Source organism: Pinus tabuliformis, chromosome 6, assembly GCF_031772625.1.
Source record: "Pinus tabuliformis cultivar Carrire ecotype Pingquan chromosome 6, CPIR1, whole genome shotgun sequence".
Lineage (NCBI taxonomy): Eukaryota > Viridiplantae > Streptophyta > Pinopsida > Pinales > Pinaceae > Pinus > Pinus tabuliformis.
This window is the reverse complement of record NC_142292.1, coordinates 547,940,865-547,955,780: the sequence shown is the minus strand read 5'-3', so window position 1 is coordinate 547,955,780 and position 14,916 is coordinate 547,940,865. Positions and strand designations below refer to the sequence as shown.

Below are 14,916 nucleotides of genomic sequence, written 5' to 3'. Positions count from 1 at the left end.
AATGAGAACTTTGAACTGGGTTGCCAACTAATTCATCATAATATATGTAACCTGTCTCCAGACAAATAATTCTTTTTTAGAGAGAATCTACAGTTGTATTTAGCTCCCTATGGATGTGATGGAAATTGATTTCCTAGAAGTGGTTCTTTAACTCCCCAATTTTGCTTTTCCAGGAGGATAAACTTATAACTTCCAACTATGCTTTACTGTCATTTTTTTTTGGCTCCATTACAATATTTGTATGTCAACAACATGGCACACTACAACCAAGAAGATGAACAATTACATCATTAAGAGTTACAAAACCATCTTGCCATCGAATAACCAACATTAATTAAACAACCATTTAACAACATAATAGCAATTACACTATATATATATATATATATATATATATATATATATATATATATATATATATATATATATATATATATATATATATATATATATATAGATCACATTACACGTATAAATACCGCATTTCAATAGAAGTTAGATGAATTGCGCTAGTCCCAAAGTTTTGCTTTGACTTGAAATTAAACTCTTCTTCACTTTGTGATTTTTGTGTTATCCACTAGCATAGACCCATCTTAAATATAGATATAATATGAGCGGAGAGGGATCCAATTTCTTCATTGGAAATTATTTTTTATGAGCAAACATTATTTAAATGTTTTGTATTTTTTTTTTTTTTAATTTTTTTTTTTTTAAATTTATTTTGGCCGACACTAGCAAAATTTCAACTTTGATGATGGACAAACATCGCTGTAACCATACTAGGCTGTAGAGTGAGCTTGGCATATTCATATTATTTTCATCCTCAACATTGAGGATTGTGTAAAGCTCAGTGGAAGATGCCCCTTGGAATGATGGACAAACATGGCCGTAACCATACTAGGTTGTAGAGTGAGCTTGGCATATTCATATTATTTTCATCCTCAACATCGAGGATTGTGTAAAGCTCAGTGGAAGATGCCCCTTAGAATAGTTTTGATGCCCCCAAAATGACTTCCATTCTCAACCCCTCCCCATGACATTTGAACTTAAGACCTCGTAACAACTAAACCCCATACAAACCAACCACCCTACAACTTATCATGGATCAACCACAACAATACTTATTATAATAATTTAAAACCAGTATTTCTAATTACTTTTCCATATTTATCTCATTTACAAACCCCTCAACCCCATCCCAATATTATTACAATAAACACAATAATATATCACCGAGGAAAGAGTTCAAAATTGCGAAAACAAAAAACGCACAACAACCTCTGGTCCCAACATGACAACATGAATGAAGTAGGCCTCTCATGTTGGAGATGATTTAGGGGTTATTCCATGGCCTTCTCTCCCTTTGAAACCCCCCAACCATCCCTGTAATAATTTATTATATTATCTTTAACGATGCTACTTTTACTCTCAATCTTTAACAGCTACCGGCCTTCCCTCTTCAAAACCCTTATATAGAGTGTTTTCTCTCCATCGACCTCAAAAACCCTTATATAGAGAGTTTTCTCTCCGTCGACCTCTTTGCCCTTTGCCTTCGAAGCATTTTTGCACAGTTAAATCCTTTGTCCAAAATCCTCGGGGTTTCGCATTCGTGTCTGATATTGGGCGAGTTTCTGGCATATTTTGGATCCATCGATTTCATTCGAGCCCTCCCTCTGTGCACTATCTGGTATTGGGATGGCTGGAACTCAGGAGGATCCTGTTCTTACACGGGCAGTAGATGACGATTCGAGAGAGAACGAGGATGATGCCGGAAAGGAAGAGGACACTGGAGCTCAGGTTGCACCCATTGTTAAGCTTGAGGAGGTTACTGTCACCACGGGCGAAGAAGAGGAGGATGTTCTTCTTGACATGTAAATTTCTTAATCCATGGCTATTTCATGATTTTGTTTTCTCAGTTGAAAGTTGTTTTCATGGCCTCTTCGGTGGCCCTTTTCCTGTGCACATAAATGGGACCTTGACTATAAGGAAGATGCATTTGGGCAGTTATTTACTTCTAATTTTTCTCCTTTTTAGTAAGATCTGTTTTTATCGGGTTCTCGATGTTTTGTTCGCCTGTTGATGATGATCGGATTTGTCATTTCAACGGGGTGTTGAAGAAACTCTATGGTAGATGCATTTAGCAGGCTATGGTTTGTTTTATCGGGTAATTAGGGTTTTGCTTTTCTGTGTATTTTTTGAGTTTCTTGTTGTTTTGATGTCCCATTGATATTTTGATCAGCAATTTTTGATCTCATTATGGTCTATAATAATTGTTTTCCTATGTTGATAGGCTGCCGATGAAGATTTTTTCGGGGATGCATTTGATGGTTTATTTGTTATCATTGGGGGTTTTGTATTTTGACGAGTCTTTTTATATTTTGTTGAACTATAGGCCATCCTTTTTTCAATGTCTTTGAAGAATCTATGATGGTTTCTCTGTTATTCTGGTTTAGTGGGGGGTGTGATGGTCATTTGTTATTGTTAAGCATACGGGGTTTCGTATTTTTTGGTTTTTGGATTAGCCATTGAATACTGAATTGGGCCTATTTGATAATCTGTCTTTTGGTTATTGGCATTAGGGTGATTTGTCTTTTTATGTTGTGAGGTGGTATGATTCAGGCATATGTTTGTTTTGGTCTTCTGTCAACTGTTTTCATTGACTTTCTATGATGTTTTGAACAGGCTGTTGATCATTTCTGTACTTTATGGGGATGTATGGGATGAGCATTCTTTTGTTATTAAATAGTTGATGATTTGTATTCTTACATGTTTGATGTTATTATTGAGCTTTTTTGTGGGATCCTTTTTGGTAATGTTAAGGAATATCTCCTGTGTTTTTAATAGGTCGTTGGTAATTTATCTTTGAATGCATTTGATATGGTGGGATATTGCAGACGTTACTTCTAATGGATGCCATGGGCTCTTAAAATGATCCTAATGCAGTTTCATTGTTTATTAATATTCCCATTCTTTTTTATATGTTTGACCCTGCAGGAAGGCGAAGCTGTACAGGTTTGACAAGGATGGGAATCAATGGAAGGAGTGTGGTGTAGGAACAGTAAAGTTTCTTAAGCACAAGGATACTACAAAGGTTCGGCTGGTCATGAGGCAATCCAAGACATTGAAAATATGTGCAAACCATTTAAGTATGTAAATTTGTTTGTTTGTTTTTTTTTTTGTGTAATTTCCCCCTGAGATTGTAATAGCTTATCTTACGTCCAAGTTTTAAGAGGCTTTCTGTGCCGAGAATTTGTGTTGATCCTTATTATCTGGATTATATTGTTTTTTTTTTTTTTTTGCCTTGCAGTTCATTCCCCAATGTCACTTCAGGAGCACGCAGGTAGTGATAAAACTTGGGTCTGGCATGCAACTGAATTTCTCAGATGGGGAACTGAAGGAAGAACTCTTCTGCATTCGTCTTGGCTCTGTAGACAGTGAGCACTGTTCTTAGACTCTTCTAATCCTTGTTATGATCTTTTCTTTCTGTCTTGTATTTTTCTTTGATAAAATCAATGTTTGAGTACCTATATTCTTGGATCATTTCATTGAAGGGTTGATTTTGCATATGTTCTTAGGATGCTTTTGTGCAGATTATAGTGGGTTGGTAAGGGATCCCCCTCCCCAAACACCCTATCAGCATAGTTAAGACTTGAGTTTAGGGTGGCTTTAATTATCTCTGGTAATAGCAAATGATACGGAGGATTGTGCATAACCCACCCCCTTTTTGATTCCAATAAGCAGAGGTGGTCACTATGGTAATCCGATTTCAATTTGTAGTTAGAAAATGGGGTCACAACTTTCCATATTTTTTGTTTTGTTTTGTCTTTTTACATCAAACAATAGTATATTTATTAGAACCATAGTCAACTAAACAAACAGGAAACAATTTATTTGACAGGTGGAAGAAGTGATAGGCTTAGAGCAATTGAATTGTAGGCCATGCTTCTTGACAAATTGATGAACAGATGTCTCCTTACTTGAGATTTAGGTTGGCACCATGGCACCATCCTGTCCATCATTATACACTAATCTTGTCATTATCTTCTTCACTGTGAATGACTGGCCTGTTCCCTGCAAATAGATCTGGGCATAGAGGAGCCAATCCAAGAACAGTAATCTCTAGCACAAGACAATATTAATGATCTAAATACCTAATCCTGAAGCTTGAGTTTGATTTTTCTCTACTGGTTCTGAATCTCTGATTGAGAATCTCCCACTCGTCATTATCAAACCTTCTCCTTCATCATTGGCATCAGCTGCACTGCTGAGGTACTTTGGTTGGTTGTCATTGGACTTGAGAGCTTGAAGTTTCAAATGATTATAGTAACAGACAGCCAGAAAAGCCAGTCCACACCCACTCAAGTTTATGACTGTAACCTTTTCATTTATTACAGACAAAGATTATGTTATGAGCAGCCAGTCCTTGACAAGACCAGCAACATTCATAGTCAAGGCTGAAGTCTTTCCTATCAGAAGAAACACTGCAAGATTAAGAGCCAAGGCACAAGCAGAAATGTCATGTAATCCAAATCAAAGGAAGAGACCCTGATTATCAGAAATGGGTATTCTACTAAGGCCCAGGGGGTGCTGAGAAAAACAAGGCAACAAGGAGCAACAAAGATGTGATGGGATTCAACTTAATCCCTTTTGATGTTCGTGGAATTTGTATGAGAACCAATTGGGTAGTCTCACATGCAACTGCACTTAACTGGAGAATCACCTCCCATGCATTCATCTTGGCCTCCCCATAAGCTGAAATAGTAACTCCAATGGATATGGCCAACATATTGGCCTCGGGCTCACCATTATAAGCTTCTTTCTTCAGGGAAACCACAATCAAATACACAGCAATGGGAATTAGAGCTTTCAACATTTGAAATAATGATACTGAGAGGAAAACATAGGCAGAATTTGAAAACCAGAGACCCAAAGAATACACTTATCAATACTATGGGTTCAACGAGCTTGAAGACTCTTACAATAGCAACAGCCAGTGTTGAGTAGAAGCCCATGTGAATCATGGTGGGACTGATCACACTAAAGTTGTCAAGCAATGGCAACTCCAATGGATATGGCTAACATATTGGCCATGGCCTCACCTTTATAAGATTCTTTCTTCAGGGGAACTGCAATCGAATGCATATCAAATGGGCACAAGAGCTTTCAACATTTGAAATATCGATACTTTGAGAGACATGCACCAAGGGCTGCATCATTTAGGATTTGTACTCAGTTTAGGTGTCATATTCAAGGGGAAGTTGTTATGCTTTCCACCACTTCATAGATTGTTAGAGTGATGAAACAAAAGAGGCTCCCTCTTGAGGCTAGATTATGTCATTCATATCAGCTGTGTTGTTGATGTCCTAGCTCAGCCAGGTCTTGCCAAAACTCTGTTGAGGTTCAAAATTTATTATAAACTGAAATGTCTTCACAAGAATTGACCTCATAAAATGCCATAATCACAAGATATGCCATACATGGCTGTGATTATGGCTCGCAAGACCCTTAGACTTTGAGCAATGAGGCTCGCAACATCACTTATGATTATGCACTCTACAATTCTGTGACCAGCTGAATGTCAAGCAATTGAACCGCGATTTAAATCCTATTTTGTCAGCAATAAGTACTATACTTTGTCTTTATTTAGTGTAGAGAACCAAGCACTTATTCTGCTCATCTATAGAAGGGACAATGGTTGTTTGCCTATGAGGTATAAGGAAATCCTATCAGATGTTTTGTATTTTCGTATGGAATTGAATCATACTCCTGCACACTGTAACATTCATATATATCAACCTGTAGAGGCTTTAATAACACCTGGTATTCTGGTTAGTGATTTTATTGGACCTCATGTGCATATCCTACATGCACAGGATGGACTATTCATATGTTACAGGGTATTATTCTTATTATTTAGGGTGCACATCTTCAGGTGCTCAAGAACGATTACTAGAACAGTCAGTTAATTCTGCAATTTAAAGGATGAAAAAGGAGGTTATAGGAGTCTAGTTTTGGTTCTCATCCACAATGTCACAATAGTCTGCCTGGGCATGGTTCTCATGGTTTAATAGTGACTTGAGGAGTCATAATACCACAGATCACTAAACACGAACAGCTAAGGTAGCCCAAGGACAATAGCCATCTTTACACATTAATTAACAGGTCTTACATTAATTATCCTAGGGGGTTTTAATACTTCCAAATGCTTAAAAAACAGTTAGCAGAGCATTCACATTACACATTCTAGCAATCTTTTCTATAAACCAACCAAATGCAGTCAGGAGAGCCCTCCTTTTAAACTATACAACCTTATTGTTAGTATGATCAACCTTATTTTAATATATAGTGTGACAAACCGTATGTGACAGGCAGGTGGAAAACTTTTCTCGCAATTGACTAAGCGACGTCCTGCGAGCCAGACTTGAGACGGAAACCCTCGTCAGAAGTATATGCTTGGCTCTTTTCCAAACAAATGAAGAGTCAATGAGGTTTTGTGTAATCACTTTTGGTATCGTATTGGGTTAACCCACCCCCTTTTTGATTCCAATAAGCAGAGGTGGTCACTATGGTAATTCGATTTCAATTTGTAGTTAGAAAATGGGGTCACAACTTTCCATATTTTTTGTTTTGTTTTGTCTATTTACATCAAACAATAGTATATTTATTAGAACCATAGTCAACTAAACAAACAGGAAACAATTTATTTGACAGGTGGAAGAAGTGATAGGCTTAGAGCAATTGAATTGTAGGCCATGCTTCTTGACAAATTGATGAACAGATGTCTCCTTACTTGAGATTTAGGTTGGCACCATGGCACCATCCTGTCCATCATTATACACTAATCTTGTCATTATCTTCTTCACTGTGAATGACTGGCCTGTTCCCTGCAAATAGCACCAATTCACTCTCTACCCATAGCTTGTAGTTGGGAACATCTACCTAGGACAATATCAAATTCACTCTCTACCCATAGCTATGGGTAGAGACCACATCGCTAGACAAAAGCAACAATTGTAATACAAATGTATGTGGTGTTTCTATTTGAGATAACAAAACACTAGAGAATCCCAAGAGTTTTCAATCAAGCCAACTCAAATCATTAGTAGGAGATTCATCCTCCAAGACCCAATGAAAGACTAGATCAACCTTATCAAATAAAATTGGATCTAGATCCTTTGCCTGCAATTGTTTTGTGAGCATCCAAATGTTGTAGTTGATGAAGACCAACTTCCCCAGTTGCTCATGCTCCAACATATTGCACTTTTTGCTCATATCCCTGTGCAAAACCCATTTTTTATAACAAACAACAAACCCCTTCAACGTCATTTGCATATAGGATTTTATATCAGCTGGGGAGAGAACTATGTTTTTGTCTTTTATAACAATCTCAAGATCACTCTCCATGAATTCAAAGACAATATGTAAATTCTGTTTGTGTGGATATGCATCTATTAGTTGAATTATACTTGGATGCGAAAGCTCCTTCAATAATTTGATTTCTCTTAAAGCAGTTACATTAACACCTTCTTTGGCTTTACCCAGATGGATTTTCTTTACTGCCACAATTTTGTTTGTCACAGTCTTTCAAAACAGTTTTAATCCAGAACTGGTTGTGTTTTTTTCTAGTTCTTGATATTTGTATGGGTTCCATAGGGTGGCAAGGCCTCTTGAGTCCCCTCTCGCACTGACTATTGCACCTTTGCTGCTGGCCCAACATATTTGCTTGGCTTTTTCAAATTCATTTGCATCCATCTTTGTTTCATGAAGGAATAAAATGCCTGCTTTCTCAGTCCTTATTATATCCTTTACTGCCAGGGTTTTGATGGTGTTCCCCAAACCTCTTATATTCGAAGAAATTATTTTCATTGAGAGGTGCGCAGAGATGCTTCCTTCTCCTTGTCCCTGTATTTCATTGATTCCTTTCTGGCATTCTGCTGGTTTTTTGTGTTGCTGTTCTAATGTTTTCTGCTTGCCTAATATTTTCTCAATGGCAGTGGCGTCATCTCTTTTCTCCTTGTGAGGTTTTCTTCCCATTTTTTTGAATCCCTTTTCAACATGCTCAAGATGTTCCCCATCAGCCCAGGAGTCTGATTTCTTCTACTTGCAGGAGGCGTTGATGTTCCTATTAGGATGAGGAACAGGAGACCCTTCGTTGTTAAGAGGTTCAACTAGCGAGGTCTTCTCAATGAGAGATGAGTTAGCAGGGTCATGGGGTGAGGGGGCTGTGTTGTCCACTGAAGGTTTTTCTTTTTTATTGGAGAGGAAGATATGACAGGAGAGGTGTAAAGACTAACTAAATCAGCAGGAGGGTCATCTGCTTCAGGGCAAACAGATTCTGTTGTTTGGTTACCATGTCAGGAAGGGTAGTGAAAGGGTCAAAAGGGTTAGGAGTGGTAGTTACAACCTCTTTCCTGAACGAAGATCCAGCTTTGACATGCCTTGCACATGTTTTCTTAGGGACATGACATTCTCCCGAGGGACTTACAACAGAGGTTTTGGACTTGCAATCATTGGCAAAGCGACCATATTCGTGACAAAGCTTGCACTTGTAATGGATCTGTTGATAATCCAGAGTCTGCTCATGGATTCAGTCTCCATTTTTGAGGATTATTTTCTCTGGAAGAGCTTGTTCTAGATCAACTTCAACACAAATACAAGGACAAACATATTGTTTATGCTTCAGTTCAGAACTATCTAGAAACTTTCCAAGAGAGTTTCCTATGTAAATGGGGCTGTCAGTCTCCCAGCAAGGAAGAGGAAGACAAGGAAGTCAGACCCAGATAGGGTAAGGGTTGTGACTCAAATTTTTTCTGAAGGAAGCTCCGTGGTAGGAGCATTATCAGCTTTCTTTACAAATTTTGAGGAGAGGGAGGAACTGGTTTTGACTTTTTACCCCAACCACTAATTAAGGTGCTGAAAGCTGAGTCTGCTTGGAAACCTCCAGAACCCGATGATATTTCTTCTAACGTTGTTGGGTTATTCGATTGCGTATCTCGTACAAAGCGAGGAAGACAAGATTCGATTTTTTGAAGTGCGGGAGAAGTTGCAGAGCCCTTGGAGACAAAGCTTGAAAAAATTGAAATAGAGGCCTGTGTAGATAGTTAATCATTGAAATTTCTTAGTTTTATTGGCCGATCAGATGATTTGGCAGTGGACTGGATCTGTTTTTCCTTGTATTGTTGGTGAGATTTGTATCTCTGGGAGAAGTGGTTGCTGATTTGGTGATTCAAGAAGAAATTGATAGATTTCTGAGTGTTTTGCCACAGAGATTGGGTAGATTAATCAGAAATCCATATTCATGTGTTTCATTGTTGATTTTGTGTAGATTTATCAAAATCTGTGGGATTTTTGACTGTTTAAGAGCAGATTTTTGGAAATGTTTGTGTTTTGTTCTTGTTTGAGGGCAATTTTTTCACAAATCTATGTGATACGTGGCTGCCTACTGGTGTTGAGAGCCCATATACAATGGTTTGTCCTCAAGATTGTAGAGTGAGGGAGGGAGGAAAGTCTATTTTGAATTTTCAGCATTTTACTATGTTTCAGTGTCTATTTCTGCATTTATGTCCTGTATCACTGGCCTTTTTACCCAACATCATGTTGTAAGGTAGCCATGGAATTTTTGGCAAATGCTACATGCATGTGTAAGCAACATATGTTTGTAATATTTGAGTAGAGGTGCTTGGTTGATATTGTCCTAGGTAGATGTTCCCAACTGCAAATAGCACCAATTCCATTTCCTGAGGCATCACATTCCAAAATAAAGGTTTTTGTGAATTTTGGCATAGCTAAGGCCAGTGCTTGGCACATTACCTCTTTAAGATGTTCAAAGGACTTCATTGCTTCTGGAGTCCATGAAAATGCATCTTTCTTCAATAATGTTGTTACAAGTGCTTCTATTCTCCCATAATTCTTAACAAACCTGCAATAATACCCTGTCAACCCGAGAAATTCTCGAAAGCTTGAGTTTGATTTTTCTCTACTGATTCTGAATCTCTGATTGAGAATCTCCCACTCGTCATTATCAAACCTTCTCCTTCATCATTGGCATCAGCTGCACTGCTGAGGTACTTTGGTTGGTTGTCATTGGACTTGAGAGCTTGAAGTTTCAAATGATTATAGTAACAGACAGCCAGAAAAGCCAGTCCACACCCACTCAAGTTTATGACTGTAACCTTTTCATTTATTACAGACAAAGATTATGTTATGAGCAGCCAGTCCTTGACAAGACCAGCAACATTCATAGTCAAGGCTGAAGTCTTTCCTATCAGAAGAAACACTGCAAGATTAAGAGCCAAGGCACAAGCAGAAATGTCATGTAATCCAAATCAAAGGAAGAGACCCTGATTATCAGAAATGGGTATTCTACTAAGGCCCAGGGGGTGCTGAGAAAAACAAGGCAACAAGGAGCAACAAAGATGTGATGGGATTCAAATTAATCCCTTTTGATGTTTGTGGAATTTGTATGAGAACCAATTGGGTAGTCTCACATGCAACTGCACTTAACTGGAGAATCACCTCCCATGCATTCATCTTGGCCTCCCCATAAGCTGAAATAGTAACTCCAATGGATATGGCCAACATATTGGCCTCGGGCTCACCTTTATAAGCTTCTTTCTTCAAGGAAACCACAATCAAATACACAGCAATGGGAATTAGAGCTTTCGGCATTTGAAATAATGATACTGAGAGGAAAACATAGGCAGAATTTGAAAACCAGAGACCCAAAGAATACACTTATCAATACTATGGGTTCAATGAGCTTGAAGACTCTTACAATAGCCACCGGCAGTGTTGAGTAGAAGCCCATGTGAATCATGGTGGGACTGATCACACTAAAGTTGTCAAGCAATGGCAACTCCAATGGATATGGCTAACATATTGGCCATGGCCTCACCTTTATAAGATTCTTTCTTCAGGGGAACTGCAATCAAATGCATATCAAATGGGCACAAGAGCTTTCAACATTTGAAATATCGATACTTTGAGAGACATGCACCAAGGGCTGCATCATTTAGGATTTGTACTCAGTTTAGGTGTCATATTCAAGGGGAAGTTGTTATGCTTTCCACCACTTCATAGATTGTTAGAGTGATGAAACAAAAGAGGCTCCCTCTTGAGGCTAGATTATGTCATTCATATCAGCTGTGTTGTTGATGTCCTAGCTCAGCCAGGTCTTGCCAAAACTCTGTTGAGGTTCAAAATTTATTATAAACTGAAATGTCTTCACAAGAATTGACCTCATAAAATGCCATAATCACAAGATATGCCATACATGGCTGTGATTATGGCTCGCAAGACCCTTAGAATTTGAGCAATGAGGCTCGTTACATCACTTATGATTATGCACTCTACAATTCTGTGACCAGCTGAATGTCAAGCAATTGAACCGCGATTTAAATCCTATTTTGTCAGCAATAAGTACTATACTTTGTCTTTATTTAGTGTAGAGAACCATGCACTTATTCTGCTCATCTATAGAAGGGACAATGGTTGTTTGCCTATGAGGTATAAGGAAATCCTATCAGATGTTTTGTATTTTCGTATGGAATTGAATCATACTCCTGCACACTGTAACATTCATATATATCAACCTGTAGAGGCTTTAATAACACCTGGTATTCTGGTTAGTGATTTTATTGGACCTCATGTGCATATCCTACATGCACAGGATGGACTATTCATATGTTTCAGGGTATTATTCTTATTATTTAGGGTGCACATCTTCAGGTGCTCAAGAACGATTACTAGAACAGTCAGTTAATTCTGCAATTTAAAGGATGAAAAAGGAGGTTATAGGAGTCTAGTTTTGGTTCTCATCCACAATGTCACACTAGTCTGCCTGGGCATGGTTCTCATGGTTTAATAGTGACTTGAGGAGTCATAATACCACAGATCACTAAACACGAACAGCTAAGGTAGCCCAAGGACAATAGCCATCTTTACACATTAATTAACAGGCCTTACATTAATTATCCTAGGGGGTTTTAATACTTCCAAATGCTTAAAAAACAGTTAGCAGAGCATTCACATTACACATTCCAGCAATCTTTTCTATAAACCAACCAAATGCAGTCAGGAGAGCCCTCCTTTTAAACTATACAACCTTATTGTTAGTATGATCAACCTTATTTTAATATATAGTGTGACAAACCGTATGTGACAGGCAGGTGGAAAACTTTTCTCGCAATTGACTAAGCGACGTCCTGCGAGCCAGACTTGAGACGGAAACCCTCATCAGAAGTATATGCTTGGCTCTTTTCCAAACAAATGAAGAGTCAATGAGCTTTTGTGTAATCACTTCTGGTATCGTATTGGGTTATTGTTAGAAGCGATAATTGGATTCGGATTCTCATCGAGTGAGTTGTTCTGCTTTCTCAATTTGAGAGGGTTTGTTTGGAGGGAAAAACGAAAGAGGACATACAAGAATAGTGAGGGGAAAGATGCAGAGGAAGAGGATTGAGAACATCTTCAGCAGGCAGGCTACATTTTCCAAACGTAGGTGGATTGCTGAAGAAAGCTTACGAGCTCTCGGTGCTCTGCACTGCAGAAGTTGAACTTGTGATTTTCTCCCCAGCAGGAAAGCTCTATGAACTGTTTTTTAGTGCAAATCCTACTATTTTGATTCTAATAATCATGGCTATGCAAACCTCATGAGATTCTTACTAATAACCCCGGTGGTGCAAGCCCTAGTAAGCTCGATGTTGAAAAACTTAGTGTAAAACCTCCAAATCGTTGGTTTTGTTGTAGTGCTTATTGGAGAGTATATAAAAAATTTCACACCTTTTTATGAGATATGGGAGGAAAACATGTTAAAGATTTTTAATAAATATAAAATTTCCAAAATGATGCTAGTTACGTGTGATTCTTTTTTCATTGTTTGTGATTATGAAAAATGAAACTCAATGTTTTTTCATTAGTGCACACATATTTCATTATATAATTGCATATAGAAAAATCATTCCAGAGCCGATAACAATAAAAGTGAAGAATTTATGGTCCAACGTTATATTTAAGGGAGATGTTTAAGGACGACGTTTGAATTTTGTTTTTCATTTTAAGACATTTGGAGCAAATATTAGGAAGGAATTTGAGAAAGGATTGTCCTTGATTTTCGAAAATGGAGTTGTTCCTTTCCAGCCATATGCCCCAAGTGACCATCAAAGGGAGAGCTCATATGTTTTTTGGATGTTTTCTTTATAGCCATTTTTTTACACATATCCATAGAGTCCCCATGCCATTGATGTGAATTACTTGTTCGGTTTTTTTTAACCAAAATTTTTAACCAAACAAGAAAAATTAAAAAAATGCCTCAAGATCAAAGACTGAAACAAAGACCTATTGACATACCTTTTAAAGTATGGAAAGAACTTGTAAAATCATATGAGAAGTTGGATGCACAAAGAAAAGCCGGCAATGAGAGCATTCAGGTATTGAATTTTTCATTAAACATTATTTAGAATGTATTAATACTTATAAGTATCTTAGACATGTATTTGTGTGAAAATAAATTGAATTGGTTTATGTTTAAGGACAAGGCATCCAAGGCGAGGTTAACCAAGACAAAAGTCACTCATCGTAGTGGCCAGAAAGGTTTAAAAGCACTGATAACAACCTTTGTAAGTATATTAAACATGTGATATTTTTTTAATAAATTTTGTACTAGAAGAAAGTCATTGTTATCTAATTTCTCCCTATTTACTGATTTATAGGAACTAAAATATGGAAGACCTCCAAATCATTTGGAAAAGGAGGTGCTGCAACAAAAGAGATGGGTTGAATTTGTTGTTTGGATGGACTCTATGGTATGTAATCTTAGTTGGATTTCCAATATACTTTTAAACCATATTTTCATTTTATTTTTTAGTACTATTAGATATTATATCTTACCTCATTTTATGGTTAACATTGTATAACAAAAACATGCGTTGTGTTATGTAATTAATACTAACATGTAATATTGATTTTTTTTGTCAGAATGCTATAGGTAATGATTGCCAAGACGATGATCCAAATTATGTTCAACATATATCAGGAGATGATGAGGATGAGGATGAGGATGATGGTGGTGAAGGAGGAGATGATGATGATAGTTGCGGTGTTTGTGATGATGTGGATCAGAGTAATGAGGATGGTCAAGATGATCATGAGGATGATCTTGGTGGTGGTAGCTAGGCATGCACATGCATTGTTTTTTATGAAGAAATTATTGTGTAGAATGACATTGCTATGTTTAGATGGGTGTTGTGAATTTACCCTATATCAATGAGACATTTTGATTTTGTAATCATATGATGAGTTTGATTTATGTATGTTGTTAATTTATCGTAGAATAACGATATTCATGAAATATTTTGATTTGTTAATCATATTTGAATTTTACTTGTTTTGATTAAAAATAATACTGATTTTATTAGTATTATGTTGCTATTTTATACATGTTTTGAAAATTGTTAATGACACATTGTTATTTTTTTGGATGGATGTTGTCAATTTCTCTTAAATTTCTTTACAAATGATTTTGAATTGTGATATCTGCTTTAATGATATTTAGAAACTATCATATATTTCACTATGAATCTATAAAGGGGGTCATATATGTAAAGAAAAATATACTCTATATAAGAAGTCAAATGCGGATGTAACCATGGATGCAAAATTGAAAGTAAAATTGGATGTTAAACTAGGAATTAATACAAAATGCAAACAATTGACATACAAAGTGTTTTAAATTAGAAGTGAAAAATTGTGCAATAGTTGACACAAAGAAGGGAACAAAACATGGCATACAAAAGGATATCAAATTGGGCAAAAACAAGGACACATAAATGGGCACCAAATTAGATGCAAAAAAAGACAACAACTACATGTAAAATAAGATGCAAAGTTGAGCGTTAAAAAGAAGCAAAAAACGTTACA

General features: G+C 37.0%; 1 protein-coding gene across 1 annotated transcript; it reads left to right on the top strand.

Annotated features, from left to right (window-relative positions):
* The first annotated feature begins 1,499 nt into the window (after nucleotides 1-1,499).
* On the top strand, nucleotides 1,500-14,287 carry LOC149259683 (ran-binding protein 1 homolog c-like). The gene is made up of 6 exons (XM_089418938.1): nucleotides 1,500-1,871; nucleotides 2,995-3,146; nucleotides 3,308-3,434; nucleotides 13,530-13,616; nucleotides 13,710-13,802; nucleotides 13,975-14,287. Exons 1-4 carry the CDS (start codon nucleotides 1,696-1,698, stop codon nucleotides 13,552-13,554), a joined length of 480 nt encoding a protein of 159 aa, XP_089275064.1. The 5' UTR covers nucleotides 1,500-1,695; the 3' UTR covers nucleotides 13,555-13,616; nucleotides 13,710-13,802; nucleotides 13,975-14,287.
* Nucleotides 14,288-14,916: the final 629 nt, after the last annotated feature.